Genomic DNA, 25,937 nt, shown 5'->3' with positions numbered 1-25,937 from the left:
AGATTTGTGTGTATTTAATTTAATTAAATTTGTCTGTTAAAGTAAAAGCTACTTTAAGTCAGTCATTTTTTAAAGAATCAAAGTATGCTTTCTGGTGTGTCTTTGGTTGATTTCCATGTGAAAGGCACTTCTGAATCTTACTCTGACTTTTGGTTTCACACTCCATTAAGAATCAATGATAAGTGAAATCCAGACACTAATGACAGAAATAAATAATGACAGAACAACTCAAATTGTTTCTTATGCATGAAGAAGTTTGAGGCATTTATTTTGGCTGTGCCGAGGACGTACAATCTTTCAATTAAGTTGACATGAGAAAAAAAAAGACCAATTTTTAACATGCAAGTGGGCAGATGACATTTAGTACATCCGCTTGGTCTACTGTGCTAATGACCCCTATAGAAATATTTAGTTTAAATAAGAAAGTCAAACCATTATATTCCCACTTAAACCACATTGGTATGACAATGAGAAAAAGTATAACGTTTTGTTTTTATGCAAAAAGAAAAAAAATCCTGTAACCATAGCTGACCTTGTTCCATGTTACTGAATAAAAACAAGATGTGGTCGAATAAGAAATCCAACAAAATCCCATGATAGCAATCACAGTAAGGCAGAAAAAAAAAAGGGTCTCAAGACCTCAATGCAGCCATGAGCGTTTTAAGACTCAAGTCATTCCTGAGTTCAAGGTAAACCCACCTCGACTATTCAGCATTTCCAGGGAAAACTAACCGGAACAAGAGTTAATTTTTTTTTTTCCTGGAGGAGCCCCGGGTTGAAGCTGGTTGTGCGTCTCAGCGTGTTGCGGAGTGTGGAGAGTTCGAAGGTCATTCTTTCCCCGAGTCCTCTGACAGTCCATATTTATGTTGCAGCACATTAACCGTAGAAGAAAGGGCACTGAAAAACAGAATTTCTCATTCTCATTTCATGTACAGACTTATGTTCGGATCAAGCGTGGGAGGTTTGGAGGGGAGGGATGTGACGTTCAGAGTCAGAAAGTAGAGTACAAACACAAAGGAATAAACCTTCTCCATGTGGTATTTTTATCACTGTCAGCACCCATTTGTGGCAGACTCACAAGTACATCTATGTGTTGTAATTTTCTGTGGTCAGAATATCTACATCTTGTTCACTAGTTTCTCTGATATTTATAATCATGGAAGGGGCGGCAGGTGTCTCATCCTCTCGTGTATAATAACTGCAGTAGTGAAGTACATTGTGATAATGCTGTTTAGGGCTGCAACTAACCATTATTGTCATTATTGATTAATCTGTTGATAATTTTCTCAATTAACCGATTAGTTGTTTGGTCTCTAAAATATCAGAAAATGGTGAAAAATGATAGAATCAATGTCTCTATAAGTCCAACCTCCTGATCAATAGTCCACAACCCAGAGATATTCAGTTTACTGTCATAGAGGAATATAGAAAAAATATTCACATTTAAGAACAAGAGACAACAAGAGAATTTTAGCATTTTTTTCTTAAAAAATAACTCAAAGCGATTAATTGATTATCGTATAGTTGTGGTAATTGTCTGTTGATTGACTAATCGATTAATTGACTAATTGTTGAAGCTCTAATGCTGTTCCTCCAGTAGAAAGAACGGCAGTAAACCAAAAACACTTGCAGGTTCTTGATGCAGGTGGATCTTTTTAACCCTCCTGTTGTCTTCCCGTCGACCATGCAACTTTTGTCCTCCCGGGTCAATTTTGACTCGGGAGGACAAAAGTCCACAGATGCTATAAATTTTAATAAAACACCCAAAATTCAGTGAAAGTAGTGATCATTAAGTGATCACTACTTTCACACAAGAAAGTGTGTGGTATGGAACCATCCATGTGATTTTCAGACAATTAGATGAAAGAAATCCATATTTCTGATATAAAAGCATTTGTAAATGGGTCAAATGTGACCCGAGGACAACAGGAGGGTTAAGACATTAACCTGTACAGGATATAAAGTGTAAAGGCAAAAAATATACATTTTTAATTGCTCAGTGCAAAAATAAAATAGATTGCGGATTAAATAATCTTTCTGTTCTGTTCTTGAATCAGGTTTTCCTCTGCTAAAGTTTTAACGCTCAAATAAATATGTTTGTGGCTATTAGTTTGATTTCATTCAAAGAGAAAAAATGCCAAGTATAACTACAGCAAGTGTAAGCTAACGGTCTCCTAGTAAGAGCTGAAACTTACCAGCCAGGTCTGATGATGCGATATTTGCCGTGTACTGATAGGTCGACCACTGTTGACCCGAGGCGGCTCTGGTCTCCTATTGGTCCACCATCCACCACCACTGCTACTTTGGGCCAGAGCTCCTTAAACTCCTGCATAGGAAAAACACAGCAGCGTTACAGAGAATATACGTACACCAGCACTAGGTACCAAATTTAATATAAAAATATATTTTTGTCAACTTAGATGACACAGTTGAAAAGGAGATAAATATCCCCATAATCTGATTTTAGATTCTGAAACAAATAATTTTTAAAAAAAGGGGTGAATAGTCCCTTTCTCACACGGTTTCACTTACATTTACGGCCACAGTGCTGGTTTGTGAGCTGATGTTGGCGCTGGTAAGTGCAAGAGGCTCCCTGCACATCTGGCAAAGACGCCTCATGAAGGCATGATCTGGGATACGGACGCCTACGAGCTGAGGGGCACAAGGACATGTAAACAACAGATGTTCTACATTCATTTATGACTCATTAAAAAAAATAATACATAGCTTATTATTTCTCCATGAGTCATAAGTGAACGAGTCTAGAGTTTTATCACTGGTGTGTACTTTTAGTAGTATTCAGTTTAAATAGTGGACTTACTGAAGTAAAAGGGTTGAAATCTGTGTTCAGTACTTCAGACCTTTCAAACACCAGAGTGACAGGACCAGGTAGCAGGTCACGCAACAGCTCCTTCTTCACCATCACCTTACAGTACCTGTCCATGGAAACAAAAACAATGATGCAACCACCATCCATCGGTCTGCATTTACTCTCCTGTTTAAGTCAGTGATGTATTATAATTTCCACAAATCCTGCAACAACTCAGAGAAATCAAACATGGCTGCAAAAACATACAGTGTAAAATATACATTATATATATTTCTGTGACAGCAGGTGCAGGTTTAACCCTGTGCCAGTCACTCAAAGTGTAAAAATGTGTCTAATTGCTGGGGGGGAATGATGATCTGAAGATGATCTTCGATGTGTGACTCCAGTGCAATACAGACAATCCAGTAAGAAATCATAAACACTTATTCAAAAGGGACTGATGCCAAAACACATTTACCACTGATATTTTAAATTATAAAACAATCCGCATTCAAGATGTAGCTCCAGTGGATATAAGAGCCCATCATGTTCAAGGCACGGCTGTTTATGTCTGCACTGTTTGAGTGATCAATGGTGGAATATTCTTTTTTAACTTTAGATCAAAGTTATCCCCTAATACTGGTAGCCTGTACACTTACTTATAGATATCCTGAATTTCTCCCACACAGATGGCCAGCGGTTTCTGCCCATTTCGTCCTTTGATGCCGTACGTCTTTCTGATGGCGTCAGAGTTCTGGGCCAGACATGCCAGGCCGTAGATGGTGTCTGTGGGCACAGCGACAACGTGGCCCTCCTTCAGAGCCTTCACGGTGCAACTCAGGATTTCAGCAGCATCTGCAGTTCCAAAACAGGGAGGGTCCGGAGGGATTTATCCACAGAAGCAAATGATACCAAAATACTGAGGGTAAAAACATGTGTATGCTATTTTTAATAATATTGTACAGTTGAGTTGAATATTGTGGATGGATTCGGGGGTATTGAAGGGCTGCAAAAGATAAACCAACAGAGGTGGAAAGTAACAAAGTGCATTTATTTCTCAAGAACTGTAGTTAAAGGGGCATTCCACTGATTTTACTTGTGATAGTCAAAGGAGCTTTGTCAAGTCAACACACATTTCTAACAGAAAGCCTGAGTTATAAACAGAGTGTGTGTAGTTTAGAAGACGTGTGTATTTACAAAGGCATGGGCCATCCAACTTAAACACAGCTATAGAGTTGTATTACGGGAAGTGTAGAAACCAATGTGTTTGAAGGTTGACCCACACTAGAGACTAAAGATCAGAACATCTTGACTTCTACTGTATCAATGATTTTTAAAATCTGTTTCTTGTGAGTCCCCTAACTTACAGAGGTACAATACTAAATCACTGAAAACTCATTTAAGTTGAGGACAAGCACATCAAAACTATACTTAATTATACTTACATATACACTAAATATCATTGTGTGCTACTTCATAACTCTACTTTTTAATCAAATACATGTAATGACTGTGGTTGGTCTTCTAGTTACTTTGCAGAATGATGTGAGTGAATTGACATAGTTTCTATTGACTACCAGTATACTTGACCTACCCACCACATCAAACTGATGCTTACATGTTAACGCATCAATGATGTAACACTCTGTACGGCAGTGGTTCTCAAAATGGGGTCACAGGACCCCCAGGGGTCCTTGAGGAGGTTCGAGGGGCCCCCAGCACAAAGTGGAATAATTTATTTTTTTTACTTTAATTCCATCCATAAGTAACACAATGACAGAATGTATGACTGACTATGTTGGTTATGGGTTTCGTATGCTTTCTGTAATAAAACATCAAAAAGCAAAATTCTTATCAGATGAGGGTCTGTGGTCTAATTTGTGTCAGTTTAGGGGTTCTTGACGTGAAAAAGTATGAGAGTCACTGCTGCAGGGAGTCACTGCTCATAGTGAGTCAATCGATCATCTTCATTTGCAGATTTATAGTCCATAAAGTATTTTACACAGCCATATCTTATTTAAGTTTAGGATCAAAATATTTCTCACCGTTTGAACCCATCAAACCATCTGATGCCACAGGCTAAAAAGGACATGATGATGACATCATCATCATCATCATCATCATTATGTTCTTATTTCCATCTTCTTTGGTTGCCTGTGTATGAAGTACATTAACTTGGTTGTCCAAAATCATTAAACTAGTATTAAATTCTGCAGTTGTATGGATTTCACCTTTGAAATTTGAAATATATTTCAGTCTGCGATAGATTAGGCAAGAAACTATAAAAATGTAACGATTACTCAAAGAGCACATTTGAAAACAACACAACACAAAGCCACAGGAACACATGCAGTCTGAGAAAGATGTAGGCTGAAGCTGCAGCTTAATGCCTACAACAACAACAACAACAGCCTTTTTACAACCCAAACCCCATCTGACATCATAATGAGTCTTTCTGAACATACATTTTCAAACTTGATCAGTACATTAAAAAAACTTATTAAGTCTGCTTCATGCTGTCAATTCCTCATTACAGCTTTCCCATAAATTCACCCAATTAACTGAAATACGTCATTTTTTTCCTTTTACATTGGTTCTCACAATTACTTTTTTTAAAACATGCAAATCTGTGAAATCATACGGCATTTCTCTCATACTTTTGGATACTTTCAGGGTTTAATTGACTTTTTAAAAAACTCTATACATTATTTGCACCGTTCAAATCTCTGAACTTCAGAGCCTTTCATTTAATAAACACACCTTTAAAGTCACATGTGGGCAAACGCAGGAACCTGATGTAACACTCATGTAACATGTTTACGTTACGTCCTGACAAACATCTTCAATAAATCTTTCCCGAGCAGCTTGAACCATCACATATTTTCAAAGCTATACAATGACCTGAGGCTTCTGCAGTGATTGACCGACCTGTGAGGCTCTCCTGCCGGATAGACGGTCCATTGGAGGTCGGCGACGACAAATGCAGCACTTTGGTTTTGAGCTCTTTACACATTTTTGCTTCGTGTCGACGAGCCGCTGCTGAACTTTGAGCTCCACTGGACTTTATTAACTGAACAGCGAGGTTACAGACGGACTTCATACAACAGTGTCAGTAAAACAGCTTATTTGTCGTTTCACAGACCAAGTCGCATGTTGTCGCCGGATAGAGATAAAGAAGAGTCTTCCGGGTTACGCCTCCAAAACAATGACGCTCACTTTCTTCAAGGGCCAGCAGCACATTTAATTCAAACATCCACAGAGAGGAGTCTTGCTTTATTATGAGACTTCATTACAAACTAATGCAGAGATGTCTCATCATTTGCAAAACAATAATAATAGTTGTTATTTCACTGGACCTAATGGTGGAAATAGTCCTGCTCTCTCCAGATATATTCGTTGTATAATTTCTCTTGATTTTTAAAAAAATCTCTATATATAGATATACTGTTTGTTTTTTGGGTGTCAGCAGTTCAAAGCAAATACTTAAATATCTTACCAATATTTGTATCAGTTTAGTTAAATCTCATGTCCATAAAAGTAAAATTCATAATAAAAAAGACAAATGTTTCAGATTGTCAAAAATGAAATGCAGTAAAGACTTGGAGAGAAAGAATTTGAATTTTATATTATTGTCCAAACTACTTAACTTTTTATTATATTCTAATTTAGTTCTTCTCTATTTCTTTATTACTCATGAACCATAGGATATTTGCTATTTCTTATCTGTTTGTTATTATTATTGTAGTTCTGCAAAAATAATTATAATTAATAAATTAAAATGATAGTAAAAAAAAGAAGAGTAAATACATAAGTTTTCTGGTATGGTGTAATCCTCCTCAAAGGCATTAATATAATGGTATCTGGAAAAGCATCTTCTGACATTTCTTCTAACTATCCAACAGATGTGCACCCACTAACGCAAATATTTATTTATTCAGTGTTACCTGCCAGGCCTTCTAATCACCTGCTCATTAGGAAAATGTGAATCACCTGTTTGCACCTGATTAAAAACACAAAGGCAAATAATTGAAATGCAGAGTTTACAAGACAAGTATGTCTGTAGTCATGGCCTCGGACACAGGTAACAAAACATTTACGCATTTTCTGCACATTTGCTGCATTTTCAGTATTTCTTATGGTGCTTATGTAAACCAGTTACAGATTGTACAACAGAAACAGTGGTCCAGCAGAAAGAGGAGGGTATTCCTCCAGTCCAACAGGTCAGCCAATGTTTCACTGATGTCTCTCTGCTCAAACTATCTTGTGACCAACACGTTCTGTCCTCCATAGGTCCTGCAGGATGTTGACGGCAGGCTGGTGACCCTGTCTGAGAAGATAACACTGTGTGATAGAGTCCTGGAGGACCTGAAGGATCTGAGTGATCTAGTGGTGAGCTCCCTTTCCCTTCCTCGGACACATGTGATGTGCTACAGATTTTGAAAATTCACCTTGCTTGTTTATGTCCCACAGAGGAAATCCTTCCAGGATGTGTCTTTACCACAGCAGAAGTGACCAGAAGTGGAACAGAGACTTTTTATTATCATTTTAAATGTCATGTTAAATAAATTTAATTAAGATTCACTCTTCTTTTTCTGTAAAAAGACTTAATTAAACAGAGGAAACATTTCAGTGACAAGGATAAGGTTTTATTAGTATTATATTGCTCTCATTTCAGAAAGTTATCATATTACTTTATACGAAACAAGCATAAGCAAACATTTTCACATTATACATTCTTTGAAAAAATACAAATCCTTAATTCCTCGCTCTTTGGGTGTCAAGACATCCCTTTGGAAGCATATAGTTTCCTCTTTTTCTTTTAAATATTGCCCATTTGGAAAAACGTCTCAATTTCCAAAACCACTCTACCTATACATTTTGCATTCAAACCATCTGCTTCCAAACAAATGTCACCATCAGTGATTCGCTGACGCTGCCGTTTCAGGTAAAACTTCAGAAAAAACAAACCAGGACCAGAAGTCAAAAACCATTTTCTCTGCTTATTGATTACAACAAATATCGGCAGCTGTTAAGTTTGACTTTCATTGGTGAAGATGAGCTGACAAATTATCCACATGTCAAATATGAATGTAAAAGGCTGAGATGATTAGATAAATGTAGCAAGCCCAAATGAAACCCATAAAGTGTAAAAATAAGGAAAAGCTGCGTACATTTGACCAAAAAAAATAATTCTTAAAACAGAATCATAAACTAAATACTCCTTCAAAACAAAATCCAGTTGGTTTTAAACCAGTTACCTCAGAGGCAAAACAGCATGTAAAAGGAAAGCTGTGGTGCAACATTCATGGGGAACAAGTACTTGAACACACTACAACAGCCCAGGTTCACACCACTCCAAATGTAAATGTTGAATATGATGGAGAACGCTTAATGTGTATGCATTGGAAAGACAACTTTTGCCACTTGAGTTCTGCGTGTAAGGTTGTAGCAGAATATCATGTCACGGAGGGAGGAGTAAATCTTTTATTTTTGGAGTACGTATGTATACTTGTGAATGCCACACTTAAAAATTGCATAGTTGTGTTCATTGACAGTATGCATGTATGAAGATGTTATGTTAATGGTTGTATGAGCGTGACTCCTGGCAGTAATCCCACCTAGTGCCTTAACAGGGAATTGGTGAGTAAATTATTACAAATAAAATTTTGTGATTCAATGGAGCCAATTTCAGATTTGGAGACACTCCTAATATCTGATACTGGATATCTGGAATGGTTTTTGAGCACAAAATGTGTGATTGGAGCCTTTCACAACATGACTAACTGCCTATATGGCACCTTTGAATTGAGGGAAAAGTTCCACTCCAGCAAATTATGGCAAAAAAACAAAACAAAAACAAAAAACGAGTTATGACATGCATGTTGTTTTGATCCTACACACTGGAACTACTATGTAAAATCACATCATCTGCATCAGTTATGTAGCTGATTATATATATATATTTTTTTTTAGCAGAGCTGCATATCCATTAATGACTTTCCATACGCTATAGCTGGAAAACAAAACCTATCTAGCAAAAAAAAAAAATTGTGTCAATGCTTTTGCCTCAGTGTGATCTGCTGCTGGAAGCGTTTGCCTGAGACTCAATGAAGATGAGTGTGTCGGCATGTCAACGGCATGTCTGAAGCAGAGACTGTCAAGGCAAGGAGGCTCATAGAACAGTTATGTTGTAAGGCCAAGTAGCTCTACACTCTAATATACGGGGCTAATGCCATCGCGCTATTGTCATTGCATTATGTCCCATGTGAAACAATACTGTTAAATTATACTCTGAGCAGGAGGCTATGTGTTACATATATTTTGTTATTATGGGGGACTGTACAGAAGCCCAGCTGCTTGTAGAACTATTCAACTAAACACAGCAAAAACTCAAAACTCTCCTGCATAAATGTGACTGCGGGAAGAAATGCGAGGATAGGTGCATTCGCTCCAAACTCTGCAAGTTAGTAATTCAATAGTCTATACAAAAATACAAATTCTAGAGTAATCTACAAGTTTCTCAAAGATGTTTACACTAAAATGTACTCTATTTACACTGTCGCCAGGACACCATCTTTTAAATGCTACTTTACAGCAGTTGTATACAAAAAGTCTGTAGTGGTGCTGCACCTCAGCTAACAAGCTGTCAGATTACTCACTTTACAAGTTTGTGTGCAATAAACGGGGAAGAGTGCAGCAAAACGTAGGGCCACTGCAAGTGTGGGGCATCTGGTAAGGAAACGCATGTCTGAGTAACAAATTAAGGGAACCAGGATCAGTTATGACTTGATGCATCCCTGAGAGGGTCACAACCCTATAAAACATGGGATGTTGACAGTAGTTCCTTACTGTTTAGTTGTGGACAATTTTTGCAAACAAGCAGATCCTAGAGGATAATTTGCTCAACTGTGCAGTCTTCTATAGGTGCCTCATTTCTCATACTTTAGCAAAACCCATTACGTTCTTAAAAGAAACGCAATTCAGTAACATAAAAACAGCTCAACTAAAAATACAACAAGTGATTGGAATAAATTAATAAAAGACTTTTTTTTCTGCTATCTTGAAGATAATAGTATTACTAGTATAATGAAAGGATCAAGCATTTAAATAAATTAACATGTACAATTTTAAATTAGTTTAAGTTATAGGCAAGTTATTTGATGATACTGACTTAATTTCACAGGCAGATTTGATCACGTTCTTTTCTCAATTAGTAAATAACTGTCAAAAAGAAGTAGAAAATAATCATCACATCACATTTTCTGGACTAAACTAGTCTTCCTAGAAACAAAAATATCGAGGAAATCATTTTATTTGACAGCTATACGAGGGGCTGGGTGGCCCACCCCTTTCAAATTTCTGCTGGGAGCTATATTTTAAGTTATAGCAAATTCCTCTCATATACAGTGCATTCTGGTCAGTTGCATACCAGCTTTAAGCGTTTGTTAGGACCTGTAGTACAGTACAAAGATATACAGACACGTTTTGTTTTCCTGCTCAGGTGTGTGTGACCTTCAAGCCAGGAAAATTAACTCTTGAAGTTTTCAGTGCTTGGACAACACTCACTTGTTTCATTCGATCAATTCAGAGTGGATATCATGGGATTTTATATACAGTTTGATTATGTTTTAACAAAAAGGTTCTATCGCCTTTTCCCTGCATTAATTAGCATTAACATTGCTAAACCTCAATAAGCAAACTAATCCTGTCTCTAAAAACTCAACTACTGCAAAGAGACTCAACAGCAAAAGTATTCATAGTTTGTGTATATATGTTGCACAATGCCACACGGAACAGAATGCACTGCAGGTACAGGGGGTTCGATGCACGCACGCACTATATAGGGAAAAAGAAGAGGCGTCACTGAGGAGAATGACTCGTGATGTGGGTGGAATTGATGCCTGTGGGTGAGTGGGTGCAACAGACTGACAGTGTGCCAGACTGGCAGCTCAGAAGGCAGCTCTTCTAAGGATTGCCATCAGTGGCCATGTTGAAGTCTTCAGCAACAAGCAGCAGAGCCTCGATGTTGGCAGCTGTCTCAGGGCTCTGCAGGGAGAGGAAGTCCGAGACGTCCATATTGGCTAACCCGTCAGATGAGGGGGGGTTGGTGGCAGTGCTGCTTACTATTGTGGAGAAAGTCTGAACTGAGGAGGAAGAGGAGGAAGAAGAAGGAGGAGGGGCCTCCTGTCTCACTTCACCCACCTTGGAGGAAGACTCGGGGAGGCAGCATGACGATGATGAGGTGGCGGGATGGTGTGGAGGCTCTGGGGGCTGCGGCCTTGGGGGAGGGGGAGGGACCTCTGGTGGTTGCTGCTGTGCTGGGGCTGAAACGGTGGAGGAGGCACTCTTTGAACTCTTATCTTTAGCAGAGTCCCTGCAGGCACACTGGCACTGGCAGGATTCCTCCTGTTTGATGATGATGACCGGCAGGCTGAGGCCGATTTGTTGGACTGAGTTGCCTGAAAACAGAATTTTCAATAAAACTTTCAAATTCACTGAAAAAACAACACAGACACAGCAAACTTGATGTGTTTATGCTGGTCACCTCTGTGTCTACTGCTAGCACAGCTGGAAAAACTAAACTCATCAATACTTGTTCTCTTCTTATAGCTCCTGAATGATTTGAATGTTATTGCTCCTACGCGGTTACTTGTCAATTCATTATTTAAAAAAATATAACGTGATACTGTTTAAAATACTACAGCACTTGCAGCAGTTACATTTATATAACAAAAGGTTGGCTGTTTGACAAAACAAATATATGATTTTGTTACAGCCTTTTGGCTTACGTCCACAATATGAAGAAATATAATATTTCACTACACATCAACTTACCAGCGTTTCCTCCCACTGGTATGGCTGTAGTGAAGAAAACCTTTTCCACTTTTGGAGCTCCTTGATGTTGCTGTGAGCAAACATTGAACATCACGAATCAAGCACGATAAAATCATATGGTTGGTGTATGTATGTTGTACTAAAAGTAATATTGATAAAATACTACTACAGTGAAATAAAAAAGAGTTTTTAGCATGAGTAGTAGTTTTTAGCAGGCTGTTGTTGGCTAATCCTCTGATATATACATACTAACAATTAGTTGACAAAACATAATGAAATCCCTATGTTCATGTATGTAGGAATGCATAAAATCTTTTTTTACAAACACATCACAAAAATAAGATCAATACACGATTAGCGCAGGTCATCAGGCTCCAGATGATTAAACTGTGGGAGCACTACTCACTGCTTGCTCTGGATTTTGCTGGCTGTTGGCGGCGCTGCTGAGGATCCACTGTAGGTTCTGGTCAGACATGACCAGGCTGGGCTGCAGCAGGTTCTGGGTTGGTGCTATGGTGATGGTGGCAGGGGCGGGAGGCAGACCAGGGCCAGAATTGGGAACAGGGTTGTTGGCCAAAGGCACAGGTTGAGCTACAGCTGCCAGAGCATCTGTTGTGGTGGCTGTAACAACAGACACAGCAGCCGAGCCTGGCGCTGTGGTGGTCAGTGTGGGAGCCACTGGAGGAGTAGCGGAGATAGGTGGTGGTAGAGGACTTGTCTGGGTGGCGTTATCCGGCTGCAGGAATGATGCTGATGGCAGTGCCACATAGTGCTGGGTGTTGGCATGGTTTGGCGCTTGGACAGAAGCCTGGGCAGGCACATCGGAGATCTGCTGGGGCCCTGTTAGTTGCATGAAAGGGGGTGGCTGTGTGGAGGTGACAGTAGCAGTGACAGAGGCGGGTGTGGAGGCCTGAGAGGAAGAGCTCTGACTGAGTTGGGAAGGAGCCTCCATGACTGAAGTCGTGTGGGAACAGGAAGAGGTACAGGAGGTAGGATTGAGAGAGAAAGAGATAAGAGACGAGGCATCAGTCACTCCGGGCTGGGTAGGGGTCTCTAGGCTGAAGGCTTCAGCAAGGCTCTCTGAGGAGGGAAATAAAACCTCCATCAGTGGACAAAAACATGATTCATAATTAAAAGGTGTCAGATTTTGAAATGTTCTTACCGTTGGGATGGGCGTCATCTTGGCTCACACTGTTTTCTGGACTCTGGAACATGAGCTCAAATATTTTCACAGGGGTCACATTGTTGAGGTCCAAATTCTGCGCCTGGAATAAGTTAAAAATTAACACAAAAAGCTTATTAGTACATCCAGAGACTCCTGTTTTGGCTCTAAATTCTTAATACAGTAGAGCTTTAGGTGTCAAAATAGCTGTTTGTTAAGTGACATATTTACTGACTATCTTGTCAGCTCTTTCACATCTTCAATCCAACGTCTGTTTGATGAATATGAAGCAAAGGCCGGACTTACATTATGGAGGCTCTCTCGTAGATCTGAGTCTGTAGAGATGAGGCTTAAGTCACTGAGGCACAGCGAGTGATTTGCATCCTGTAATTAAGAGAGGAATTGGACCTAATTAAACTTGCCACTGCTATGGGATCAGGTGCTGAGTCATGCAAATAAGACAGGCGAGCCAGATAGGAAAATAATGCGACACCTACTGTATATAAATGTGACAATCCAGGTTTTACTTAAAAGAACAGTTTACTACAAAGAATAAGCTGGTAGACGATTTATTTATAATTTAATTTCATTTAAGTTAGAATCATTCCTTGGAATAAGATGTGCAAAACATTTTTTTATTTTGGTAGTTTGATCTAAGGCTACTCTTTCTCTTTTTCTTATTAAAATTTTGCAAATGTTCCCATCATGCAGGTGTGCAGCTTTTGTTTTGGTTTAACATGTTCTTTATAATGCCTCTCATCTAGTACTAAAACTTGTAGTTTCCATTGTTTGGAGTGGCAAACAGTGAGAGTGGCTACTGTGTGCCATGATACATGCGTGAGAGCATAACATGAGTATTGTGTATGTGAAAATGTGTAAGTCACCAACACTGGTCGTGTGGCCACTAAAGTAAAGTGAACTGAAAGTGAACATGTCAGATAATTCTAGTAAATAATGTGAGGACCACGGTATCATGTTGCTCCCAGGCTGTAAATAGGGAACATGACCATTTTGCCAACAATGTGTGTCCAACATACTGACAAGTTGCTGAATTGTGACTCACTTCAGACAGCGGGTGGGTGAGGGTGACGCTGAAGGGCTGTCCTTTGTCGTGGCCCCGGATGTGACTCTTCAGACTGTACTGGCTGCTAAAAGTCTTCTCACAGCCGTCGCTGGGACAGTTGAATGGCTTCTCCCCTACAATACGATTAGAGACAGAGAGGGAAGTATACAGAAACAGACTGAAAGGTCCCAAGACAGGAGTATCTGTGTAATTTTAATCTTTGACGAAAAGGTAACACACAAAACAAAAAAGTATTTCTGACATGAAGGAAGCGAGTACCTGTTCTTATTCCCTAAAGCAATAACTGTAATACTACAACAATTCAAATTACAATTAAAGTGGATGGAGCATTTTCATTTGATTGATTTATAGCGTGCACACAATTGAAGAACAAGCAATCAGCTTCAGCAGAGAATCTTAACTTTCATCCAACAGGAGCTTCTACTGGATAAAATGCATTAAGAACAAAGCTCCATTCTCCTCCACTGCCACAGGAATAAGTATCGGAGATTGATGGCTCTCTCTGATGCTTGACTACATTCTTTAAGTACACAATGTAGGAGAATCACCTATTTATAAAACTACTAAAGAACCGAAACCACATGAAAAGGAGTGAGTGATGTGTTATTTGGCCAGCAGCTGTAACTCTGGCAAGACAATCTCTCCTTTCTGAACGAACACTCAAGTCGCCCTTGAGCAAAGAATTCTGGCTCCTGCTGTCCGACTGGGAACTTCCAATTAGAGAAGTTATTTGTCCAATCAATATGAGTGCACATGAACAAGAGCGTTCTGTTAGATTTTCAATTACTGCTGTTTTAACCACACTTCTACATAGACTTTTTAAAAGGAAGACACAGTGAATACAAACCACGGAAAAATGTTTTTGGCCGGAGGAAAAATCTATTTGGTCAGGCCATTCAAATTAACTCTGCATGTGTGGGAGGCACTGGTTAACAATGTAATCAGTGTTAAAATGCAAATCAGGCATACAGTTGCTGGAAAATAAACACATTCTAGATCAATTAAAATTACATAACACAAACTAGTACTATGTACCTGTATGTGTCCGTACATGGGTTTTTAGATGGTGACTTGCAGCAAAAGCTTTGCCACAGCCATCGTGGTCACACCTTGAGGCAAAGACAGAAAAATCATGTCAGATATGTATTTTCTAGAGGCAAATAGACACTGATGCATTTTCAAGACACTGGGTTTGATAAATCATCAACAATAAAGCCATGCTTCTGCAGCTGTCTGTAAGTATCTACTAGTATAACTGTCACTTAATTTTCTACTAAGGGTGGATTAAACCTAGTTTGATAATGTAAATGCTCACCGGAATGGCTTCTCCCCAGTATGTGTGCGAATGTGCTTCCTCAGGTCACTGAGTGTGGTAAAGTACTTTGTGCATCCCTCTGATTCACAGTTGAATGTCTTGCCTGTGTGAAGTCTCTGGTGTGCTTTTAGTCTGCAGAGACAATCAAGCGTGTTTCATTAAACCACAACGGGAGACTTGAAGAAAGAAACAAACTAAGCACAGTGGTATTAAACAGTATATGCCGATTCCCGTTACACTTAATAAGAATGCCTGCAAAAGGGTCCGCATTCACATGACAGCGCAATCAAGTAAATGACAACAATAATCTTGGCAAACAGAGAAAACAAATGAACCCAGTACACATACAGCATGTCTCAGTGGTGGTCTTATAAGATACAGTAGTTTGGGTACCATAGAATATGCAAGAGGAAAAGTAACCATATTAAAAAGGGAATCCACCCATGTGTGCCATTCATGTGTGGTATCGGTTGGCTGCCCTGAGTAACAACGTCTGACAGGGAGTTGAGGGTGATGGAACAGCTCCACCAAACCCAGGACATGTTGTCATAGCAACTGAACCAATATAGACCACACCAGGTCTCTGATATGGACTGCTTGAAAATCTAAATAGTGAAAGCACTACAAAGTAAAACCATGTCTGGGGTTTTAGAGTATGGTTATTATTATTTTCTTATGCATAACTGTAGTATATTTTAATGATAACAGCTCCCGTCAGAGTGGTTCATGGTCATTTGTCACAGCTGACATACTTTATCAAAACATCCACTGTGTCACTTCTTGCCTTCTCTGAAAATATAAAATTGTACAAATACAAATTTTCTGCAGTTTTGATGGGCTACAAGGAAAATACTTGGAAATACTAACTTTGGTTGGAGGAAATTTTACACACAAAACATAGTACACCTCCATATAAAGCAAAATGTTGTATTTTAATTCTGCTTAAACACTCATTTTGTGTCTGTTCTATGTATGTATAAAAGTCACGTCGTTGTACTTGCCAAATATCTGTTATATAATGACACAATCTAATCTTATTTACTTATACTACAGTTTCTCAACCATTCTAGGTGACCACACATGGGCTCTCAGTCTCAAGGACGACAAACGAGACACTGCTAACTCAACAGATCCCACAGTGATGATAAATGACTTGAACTTGCCTCATAGTGCCCACAGCTTTGTAACAACAGCACGATGAGGAGAAATAAAGCACAAAACAACAAAACTGGGTGTAGGCTCACCTGTATAGGGTGTTGAAGGCCTTCTCGCAGCCTTGCACATCACACTCAAACGGTTTCTCCTTCGTGTGTACACGGACATGGATCTTGAGACTGTAAGAGGTGAGGAAGGCCTTTCCACAGCCCTGCTGATTACACACAAATGTATATTCCCCCCGGTGGGTCTTCTGGTGTGTTCGCAGGTTTCCCGCCGTGCTGTACGTCCTTGTGCAGCCTTCGAACATGCACTGGTAGCGCTTCACCTGATAGAGGAACATTAAGAAGAGGAGGGGGAAGAAGAGGGGGTAAAAAGTGAGTGTCTGACAGATGGTGAATTGAATTCATCTGTACTGAGTGAAATCCTGAGGCTAAGGAAAAGATAAAATCACCTCTTGTTAAAATCAATTAACCAAAGTATTTAACCAGAATTTCAAAACCAGGGAGAGAGAGTAATTTTATTTAATTCAGCTCAGCAATAACCAGCCTTGACTGAGAAAGTGTGACCTTTCAGAGGGGACTTGAACTCAATGACTCAGCCACCCGTCAGCACATGAAGCGGGTGAGCACAAAGGACAACGATGATGACTAATGCAATACATCCCATCCAATTCTTTTTCACAGCACCGATCTCCATTGCAGGGTGGCAGTCTCCTGCTCTCTTCTCACACAAAAGCCCCAGGACAATGTGAATAAAAGCAGTCCGTTCTCTTCTCAGAAAAAATGCTATCCTGTATTGAACACAAAGCCAAGATGAGAGAGCTTGTGGTTGACCCCTTGACATGAGAATCTCCTCCCTCAGCTAATATTATTCCTCTAAGTTACTGCCCAGATCTTCTTACACATCTAGTAAGTACTAATTTCCTACATGACAATCAAGATAAAAAAAAAACTGCATGTTTAACCCTGACCTATTAGATCAAGCAGACATCCAAATTCCTCAGTGGTCACACAAATGGCAAAATTAGCAAGTGACAGAACTTTCTACTGTAATGTCATTTTACATAAAGTAATAAACTAACCTCTAATTTTTCAAAAGAGTCTTGGAAGCACAATTTACATGAAAGCAAGACAACTAAAATGATATATTTATAAAGAGCAAAATAGCTTGACTTGTAAAAACTGAGGTTGTGGACAATTAATTAAAAACTAAAAATGAATGGTAACAAAACAAAACCCATGTTTCCACATAATGATAACCATTCAACACAGTTCAAAACAATTGATGCATCAGTAAAAACCCTACAATGTTTCACAAAACACTGCAGTCTCTGTGCTTCATTTTAGTACACATGCTTCGACATGCTCTCGTAACGTTTTCAATAACCCATGAAAATGACAGCTGACATAAAGCTGATTACATTTCCTTTCAGTCTAACTGACAAACCCTAATTTGAGTGATGGGTAGTCTAAAGCCATTCATTTTGATTTTAAGCATGTGGGAGAGCTCATTTGTTAAACAAACATCCATGCAAAACCCCCCATGGGAAGCCTGCTAAAGCTTGTAGCTCTGTGCTGTATTCATCTCCCACACCCTCGTGACTCTTCTCCGCCATCAGTTCGATCATTGTGAGAGGGCATTGTATGCTTCGGTCTCCCACACGCATAGTGGAAAAAGACCACGACATTACAAATGAAATATTTAGGCAAGAGTATTTACAGCAAGATTGCAGAGTGCTCGATGTCACTTGTCCTTAGGTTTTTCCTGACACTTGTTGAACGGGAGTTTGGAATTTTTTTGTTTTGGTCACAGAAAACAGCCACTCTTGGGTGCTCTCTGCTCATCTCATGCTTTTCAAAGGCAGGGTGGCTCATCTTTTCTATGTGGATAGCAGTGCTTTTGTCTACCATTTTGGATGTGCACAACCTAATTTGCACCATGCAGCAGTGTACTCCTATCTACTGCAACAATCTACTAAACATACTGTGACTTCATTTAAAGGCTCTATTAAAAGGCAGTAAAGGTCTATATCCAATATTATTTAGATTTTTCACAACGTCTCCCATTTTCTAGTATGTGAACATAAATGGATGATTTAGTTTATTGTCCTCTTGGAAATTCATTCTGTGCATGTAGCTATCATGATAACAATGCCATAAAAATATCAGGTCATAATGTCACAATAATGACAAACAGACTAATGAAAATGACCAACCAGCACTGCAAACATAACAGTGTATGCAGCATCAACTGTATTTTGTTGTGTATTAATACAATGACAATAAAGAATCTATCTATCTATCTATCTATCTATCTATCTATCAGGGGTGCGCAAGATTCACATAATAATCGCGATTCTATCTCTGCCGATTCAGAATCAATTCAGAAATTCCAAAGATCGATTCACATTTTCCAGTCTTGCCACAACGCTGTTTTCCATTTTTTCCTGACATGAGTCAGCTTGCTAAATCCCATAGATGGCGCAATGTTGCCGCGCCAGTTTCCGCCCGGACCCAACTGGGGGGGGCAAGAAGGAAGTGAAGTGTGTGTCGAAGGAAAGAAGGAGCTTGACATGACTAATGCCATTGTCAGGCGCTGCAGCGCACTTCTGCAGGTTTGTGTGGTTGTGGGCATGTTTATTTGTAACCAGCATCAAACAATCAGAAAATAACGTTGTTTTCCTCTCATTAACCCGCTTTCTCACTACCAATGCTGCAGGGTTGAGCGGAGGTGTTTGGGGATGTTTCTGCTTTAGAACGTAACCATGGTGAAACAATCAGAAAATAACGTTTATTGATCTGATTCACCAGCTTCCTCACTAACGTTACCAACGCTCCCTCTCCTCATCCATTCTCTAGCTCGCTCGACCACTGCTTGTCTCTCTCTCTCTCTCTCTCTCGCGTCTTTTTTAAAATTAGTCAGGAAGCCATCAGCAAAGCCTAACTTTACTTTTTATGTTATCAAACGAAAAGAAATGTCCTCCCCAACTCCTAGTAATGTTTTTGTCATATGGCAGGTTGTACAGCATTACAGGTTGCGCTTCTCCAAAAGTTGATTCTGGTTCAATTTTCTCGCTGCAGCCCCCACCCCCACAGCTTAACGCACAACGCACAACCTGTCAGCCTGCCAGCTGGTTACCTGTGGACAAGAATGAGAGTCATTTTATCTCAGTGAAAAACGTCTCCTTGAAGCTTATGACAAACTGCCAAAAACGAACCAACGAGATGCAGCAGCGAAACAAGCGTTTAAACAGCTGTAATGCATTTCTGAAACAGTCAATAAAATTCAGTAAATAGCGAAACTGCCTGTTTCATTACTTTATATTCATGTAATAAATATACAAATGTCAATTAGATAGTTCTCTGCATGAGAAATTAAGAAAAAGAAACAAAATCGGTTAAAATAATCATCTGCTTATAGTGATCAATTTGACCAATTTGATCAACGTTCTTGTTTGCACTTTGCAGCTAAATGTAGCAGGCAGCTGTTGTTTGGTTGATTTTGTTATTTGAAGTATGAATTTAAGTTATTATTTGAAGTTTTGCACTTAATAGTTTATCTTTGCAATCATTTTTATTTTTGTATTAAGTATTCATTTTACCCTTTGTCTCAGGGCTGCCTTGGTTTCCTGAGGACTGAGTGAACTAAAGGAAAATAAATCTTACTCAGGGTTAACATTGAGTAGCAAATGTCTACATTTGATTCAGTGTGATTTTTTTTCTTTGAGACCTATAAAAATGTCCAGCACAGTCAAATGAAAAGAGTAACTCAACACATCAATCTAGAATCAAATCTATGAATGTATTGAATTGAGAATAGATTTTGAATTGCGAATCGAATCGATTTTGAACCGTTTCGAATCGCAAATCGATTGTGAATTGAATCGTGACCCCAAGAATCGGAATCAAATCGAATCGTGAGATTTCCTGAATCATGCAACCCTACTATCTATCATACACCAGTTACACAAATACAGCGGTCTGCTTACAGTTGTAATAGCAACAAATATGGCGTAACGGCCATACACACAGCCAGCATTATATTTCATAATTTGTTTGTTTAGTGAAACTATGCTGGTAGATCTAGAAAAAAAAAGACCTACAGGTACAATTACTTCTCAGAGGCAGTAACCCTGTACTCTCGCCTTCTGTTAAAAATTAACTCTCAACAAACAGATGATGTGAGTTTAACAGTAATTTAAGATCAAGTAAAGTTTGCTGTGCAACACAGAAATCAAAATGAATATTTTGAACCGCTTGAGCTCCAGGGGGCGCTGTTGTATAGAGAATAGCATTGTCTGCATACAGCTGAATTGTATTGTTCCTAAGGTTTTCTCCTAATTAATTTATGAATATTGTGAATAAAAGTGGTCCTAAAATAGAGCCCTGTGGTACACCTTTGTTCACATTTATAAAACTGGACTGATAGCCATCAACTACTACAGCTTGTGATCTATTACTGAAATAACTTGCAAACCAATTACATGACTTTTCATCACATCCAATCAATGTAAGGCACTTCAGAAGAATTTGATAATCAACTGTATCAAATGCCTTAATAAATGAAAATGGTGACACAATCCTACTTGTTATCTAATGCACTATCAACATCATTCAAATCTTTCGATGTAGCCATTACAGTATTATGCTCAGGTCTAAATCTATGTTTTCATGTCACTATAAGGTGATGTGAAAACACTGCAGGCCACGGATTGGTCAGAGATTATCGTCACTAGAATTATCAATTGCACAATACCGGACATCCTGCGGTGGAATAGTGGCATAGTAAGTCTGTTTCCATAGTAAATCATCTGTTGAGGGTTTCATAGTTATTTATTTGTGCTTTAGAACTTCAATGAAAACAATCAGAATGTTTTATTTTTCTCATTCACTGCCTTGTTCTCTCTACCACCCCTCCCTCTCTTTGCTCGACCATCACCGCGCTGAGTTGGGAAGCCAACAACAAAGCCTAATTTTACTTTTAACGTAATCAAAAGAAGACAAATGTCCTCCCCTTGTCCTAAATCGATACCAGAGGCTTTCCTTGTTTTATGAATAAAGCGGTACACAAGTGGAAGCAGCTGCACTGTGTGTGTTTGACCAATCAGCGTCGATCAACCCTGAAAACCTTGCCCCCGTTGTGGGGGTACTATCTTCAGTGGAAAACAAAATCCAGAAAAGTAAAGCGAGTAGAGTCGATCCGAGCCAAACTGGTACCATGTAGTGGCTTTAAGAACCTTTTGTGGAGCTCAGTTCCTCTGCCTCTGTTTCCGCTGAAGGGAACAGGGTCTAAATTTAGTTCCAGGGAGATTATTTTACCATCCAAAATGTCCCTGCTCAGGGGGTAGTGCTTTGCAAAAGTACAGGAACTTTGAGAGTGAATTTTTAGGGATGACTGTCACTGATTGGTCAAACACAGACACTGTGGCTGCTTCAACTTGTTCATTTGTTAAGATCCCCATTATCTGTGTCCTAAAGCATAGCTAGTCTTCCTGGGGTCCACATTTAAAAACATACATTAAACATTACAGTCAACACAAATGGCATACTTAAGACGTATTAGAGAATAACATAATATTTATTACAACAAGTGTTGTGTATTGTGTATACAAACACTTGGGGCGGTGTTGTGTACCACCGCTTCATTCATAGAAGAAGGAAGTATTCTAGTATGTATTTAGGACCAGTTTAGGACAAGGGAAGGACATTTCTATTCACTTGATAACATTAAAAGTAAAGTTAGGCTTTGTTGTCAGCTTCCCAACTCATTTTAAAAAAGACAAGAGAGAAAGAGACAGGGATAGCGTGATAGAGCTAAGGCACGAACAAGCAAGATAGAGAAAGAGAGAGCGTGAAAGTGGTCAAGTAAGAAGAGTGAGTGGTGATAGAGAGAACAAAGCCAGTGAATGACAGAAATAAAATGCTATTTTCTGACAGTGGCTAAATTCTAAAGCACAAATAAATAACCATCAGTCAACAGATGATTTACTGTGGAGACAGACACTGTTAGTTTCTGTTTCATTTTACTCCTCTGCATTCCTCCTTTTCAGTCATTCATTACATCCAACTAATGCAGCAGTAAATATAAAGAACAACTGGACAAATCTGTGTTGTTTTTTCCTCCTGTGTGAATGCTGTGTTTCAGGCACGGCTGTGATTTTTTAATTCCTCATGGGTCTAATTTGCATGATCTGCCTGGTTCCTCAGATGTGGTGGAAACGCAAACAGGACTGCACGAGAGAGACTTTAGGTTCCAAGTTTAGTTCCTGAGATTAGTTCCCCTGGGTCAGAAGTACCTGGAACTTTAGGTCGAAACGGGGCTTTTCTGAAAACACTGTAAATGCATGGTGACATCAACAACAGACATGAGCTGAACTATTAGCATTGAGGTGGTAACCTCTACTTCGAGGCAAAATGAGAGACCAGGACCAAGTTGCTAGAAAAATATGTCTCGAAAGACAAACCAAATCAAGCAATTACTTGCTTACCCACATTCTAGTGAAATGATGCCCATCTGCAGTAACTGGTGTGTGAAAGGATTTTAACACATTATATTCAACTGGGTAAAAGCACAAAGCCAAGATGCAGAGCGCTGATCATATAGAGCCTTCGAAATATATGGTATCTTTTTGGAGGTAGGCAAAAGAGATGCCTTTAGTACCCAACAAGCACATTTGCATTTCATCAGTATGTAGCTGCTGCTTTTACTAAGGCTTACCTCTCTTTGCTTGGTTTCTGGACACTCAGAATGCAGGGTGAGTGTGGCACCCTCGATGTTGCGTGGCATTGGGGTGGAGCCTGGATTTATTGTGAACTGGATCTGGTCTGGAGAAATGGTGTGGTGCACATAACCCTGTGACATGCCATCAGGGTCGGCAATAAAGGCCAGAGAGCCCTCCTCCTCATCTCCATCACCTTCCCCTTCCGTTAGGAAGGTAACTCCATCTTCGTCACCTCCGCAGTGACCCTCCTCCTCGCCCTCCTCATCCAACCGAATGGGGTCCCGCTCAATGAGCACTGTAGTGCGGTCGTACACCCGACCGGAGGATGACGAAGGCTCAGCGATCAGGCGATCGTCTTTGTCAAAGTGGATCTTGTCTTCTTCTTCTTCATCATCCCGCTCCAGGGGATCCACCTCTACCTCAAAGTACATGGACGCCTCCGTATGAGGGCCATTCTCGCTCATGGTCCCTGGTGCCTCTCCTTCCTTGGCAAGGAGGACTGCACACTCACACTGTTAGTAGTACAACCTGAAAAATAAGAAGCACATTCCATTTAAATAGTGCAAAATACTAGATGGCAGTCTTCCCAAGTTCAGTATTTACCAACGGGTTATCAAGAGCTAGCCAGTCCTGGGATCTGATAAACAAAATCATACTGTAGTGCTAATATTGCTTGTGAGGATCAGCCTACTTTTTCATACAAAAGTGATGAGTATGATATTTATCTCCTGTAATGAAATGCATCAAAATGAGTAGAATGAGCAGCATGGAAATAAGGGACACCTCCAAAATCTTACACAGACATGACTGCACAATGGATTTCATGTTCCCAAGAGAGAAACACGCTTTATTTGAAGAGACCATTTTTTATCTTTATTTTCTGTGCCAGCTGTTCCACGTGGTTTACAAGGTAAGACTGCTACTCAAGCAGATTCCAAGTATTCATAAGACTGAACAACTTAAATTTTGGTACCATTACAGTATGTGTATGACTGGCAGGAAGTAAAATATGTAAAATAGGATTATAGGTTCTTGAGAACAAAACACAATTCTTCTTATTGGCTTTCAGTACAAGGTTATGTTGATATGTCTGAAGAAGGTTAAAGGCGGACTATGATCTAAACGTAGATAATGAGTGAGTGAGTGAGTGATTGGCCAAAACAAACAGCCATATTGCCTAGTTAAAAGAGAAAACAGCAAAGACGTTAGAGATACATTTTAACACTTAATATGTTTGTAGAAAGCACCATTGTCATCTTTAAGGCCTATTCTGACAACAGGTACTTACGACTGGCTGGACAGAGCCTAAAATATGCCTAGAAAGGGGCTCTTTGACAATATTAAATGCCAATACAATAGGCCCGCTTTGTACTAAAGCAAACACGTGTATGACAACAAAAAGACAGTTCAATATTTTCAGCTATAAAACACGGAATTATCACCAGAAAGCCGCCGATAAATAGGACTAATTAGCTCTGCTTGGGGGGAAAATAACGCCTGATTTCAATGACAGAAGTCACGAGACAGCAGGAGCTAAACTCAACTGACACATTTTATGATTTCAAAACAACTACAAAAAATATCTAGCTATCTTCATAAAACGTTATGAATAACAAAGGAAAGATGTCACATTCACACGATAATCTCAGTTAACTTTTTTTTGATACTCGACATGGCTGGCTAGCTAGCGTTTACAAACACAGAGTGGCCTGGTAAACACGCTGTGATTGACTGCGAAATTAACCCCCATCCTACTGACAATGCAGTAACGTTAAACTAATGTCATGAGATTTTTAGCTGGCTTTGTAAAAAAAACGCTGGTTGATGAAATTACTGACCTGTTATTTCACAGAGTAACGTTAACTTACATATTGGTTATAGCGACACTAGCCTTAAAGATATGTCGCTAGCTAGCTGCTACAAATACATTAAAAAAACGTAATTTCAGTGTTTTTAAAAAAATGCTATTCACACTTCTTAACAGCTGTGCGACTTCCCTGTGAATACAACACCTAAGTAACCCTTTTGTCTTTAGCTTACTAGCTAAAGCCAATTGAACTACCACTTATTTCTCTGCACATGCATAGCTTTGCTAGCTGCCAACAATTTAGCTCATAGCTTAGCCTGGGTGCTAGCTAGTAACGTAGCCGGTTGACTGTCGACAGTTGACATTACCCACCATCCTTGCTAGAATAATAACAAGTGTCATTTAACCTAATGATGAACTGGCATACTAACTCTTAAGGTAATCGACTAAAAGTAGATGACATTAAAATATATTTACCTGTGTAAAATGTTTAGTGCTGTCTCTCAGGCACTTTCTTCCTATCCCCTCCCTAGTACACAACGTCACAGCCCTTAGTGATGAATTATGGGAAATTAAGTATCATAACTAATCCCCAATTAAAAGATAAAAATACTATTCTTTTTAAATATATAACTTCTTTTGAAACTTGGATTATTTAAGCAGCAAATGTGATTCAATAAGATGAATGTAGGGAAGGTTATGTTCACACATGAGAAACCTATACATATTCATTTAGCTGCTTATGACTGGCAACATGAACCACGATGAATACAATTTAATTTAAAAATCACCAGAGACACACACCTTTTTTCCCAACAGTTTATATATATATAAAAACAATATGATGCTGAGATCAGAAACAATAAAATACAAATTATTTCTTAAATAAAATATACATACATTAAAAATTGTTAGCTCTCTCTTGATGCTCAATGATACACAATAAACTCTGTGACTCAACAGATCATAAACATTGTTTTGAAACAAATTAATATCAGGTAAGAACGGTCACTTATAGTAATTATTCTATATAGCTATACAAAGAA

The 25,937-nt window shown here is 39.2% G+C and overlaps 2 protein-coding genes and 1 long non-coding RNA gene across 4 annotated transcripts; 1 reads left to right on the top strand and 2 right to left on the bottom strand.

Annotated features, from left to right (window-relative positions):
• Positions 1-233: 233 nt before the first annotated feature.
• yrdc (yrdC N(6)-threonylcarbamoyltransferase domain containing) lies at positions 234-6,693 on the bottom strand. Its single transcript, XM_067600948.1, has 7 exons — positions 6,617-6,693; positions 5,738-6,028; positions 3,469-3,664; positions 2,822-2,936; positions 2,533-2,652; positions 2,196-2,326; positions 234-897 (listed from the first exon to the last, which is right to left on the bottom strand). The coding sequence occupies exons 2-7, from the start codon at positions 5,907-5,909 to the stop codon at positions 828-830; spliced, it is 804 nt and encodes a 267-aa protein (XP_067457049.1). The 5' UTR covers positions 5,910-6,028; positions 6,617-6,693; the 3' UTR covers positions 234-827.
• Positions 6,694-6,801: 108 nt separating this feature from the next.
• On the top strand, positions 6,802-7,390 carry LOC137191114 (uncharacterized). Its single transcript, XR_010930357.1, has 4 exons — positions 6,802-6,890; positions 6,965-7,029; positions 7,100-7,198; positions 7,280-7,390. It is a non-coding gene; the product is annotated as an uncharacterized lncRNA (long non-coding RNA).
• Positions 7,391-7,433: 43 nt separating this feature from the next.
• mtf1 (metal-regulatory transcription factor 1) lies at positions 7,434-25,448 on the bottom strand. Of its 2 annotated transcripts, none has more exons than XM_067600945.1 (11): positions 25,369-25,448; positions 23,081-23,612; positions 16,450-16,688; positions 15,206-15,337; positions 14,926-14,999; positions 13,870-14,003; positions 13,113-13,190; positions 12,807-12,909; positions 12,051-12,724; positions 11,645-11,714; positions 7,434-11,268 (listed from the first exon to the last, which is right to left on the bottom strand). In XM_067600945.1, exons 2-11 carry the CDS (start codon positions 23,546-23,548, stop codon positions 10,775-10,777), a joined length of 2,466 nt encoding a protein of 821 aa, XP_067457046.1. In that variant the 5' UTR covers positions 23,549-23,612; positions 25,369-25,448; the 3' UTR covers positions 7,434-10,774. The 2 variants fall into 2 exon arrangements, with proteins under 2 accessions (XP_067457046.1, XP_067457047.1); XM_067600946.1 differs by lacking the exon at positions 25,369-25,448 and adding an exon at positions 24,923-25,286.
• Between the last annotated feature and the right edge of the window lie 489 nt (positions 25,449-25,937).

The sequence above is a fragment of the Thunnus thynnus genome, chromosome 10, assembly GCF_963924715.1.
Source record: "Thunnus thynnus chromosome 10, fThuThy2.1, whole genome shotgun sequence".
NCBI lineage: Eukaryota > Metazoa > Chordata > Actinopteri > Scombriformes > Scombridae > Thunnus > Thunnus thynnus.
The sequence above is the reverse complement of the archived record's forward strand: the minus strand, read 5'-3'. Positions and strand labels throughout refer to the sequence as shown.

Excerpts from the sequence above, each read along its gene's own strand:
- mtf1 (XM_067600945.1), bottom strand. The coding sequence starts at position 23,548 with ATGAGCGAGAATGGCCCTCATACGGAGGCGTCCATGTACTTTGAGGTA. Across the intron at positions 12,910-13,112 it reads TACGAGAGAGCCTCCATAAT|GCGCAGAATTTGGACCTCAA; the intron begins GTAAGTCCGGCC and ends AACTTATTCCAG. Across the intron at positions 11,269-11,644 it reads ACCAGTGGGAGGAAACGCTG|GCAACTCAGTCCAACAAATC; the intron begins GTAAGTTGATGT and ends TTCTGTTTTCAG.
- yrdc (XM_067600948.1), bottom strand. The coding sequence starts at position 5,909 with ATGAAGTCCGTCTGTAACCTCGCTGTTCAGTTAATAAAGTCCAGTGGA. Across the intron at positions 2,937-3,468 it reads GAAATTCAGGATATCTATAA|GTACTGTAAGGTGATGGTGA; the intron begins GTAAGTGTACAG and ends TTCCATGGACAG. Across the intron at positions 2,327-2,532 it reads CCAGCACTGTGGCCGTAAAT|GAGTTTAAGGAGCTCTGGCC; the intron begins GTAAGTGAAACC and ends TTTCCTATGCAG.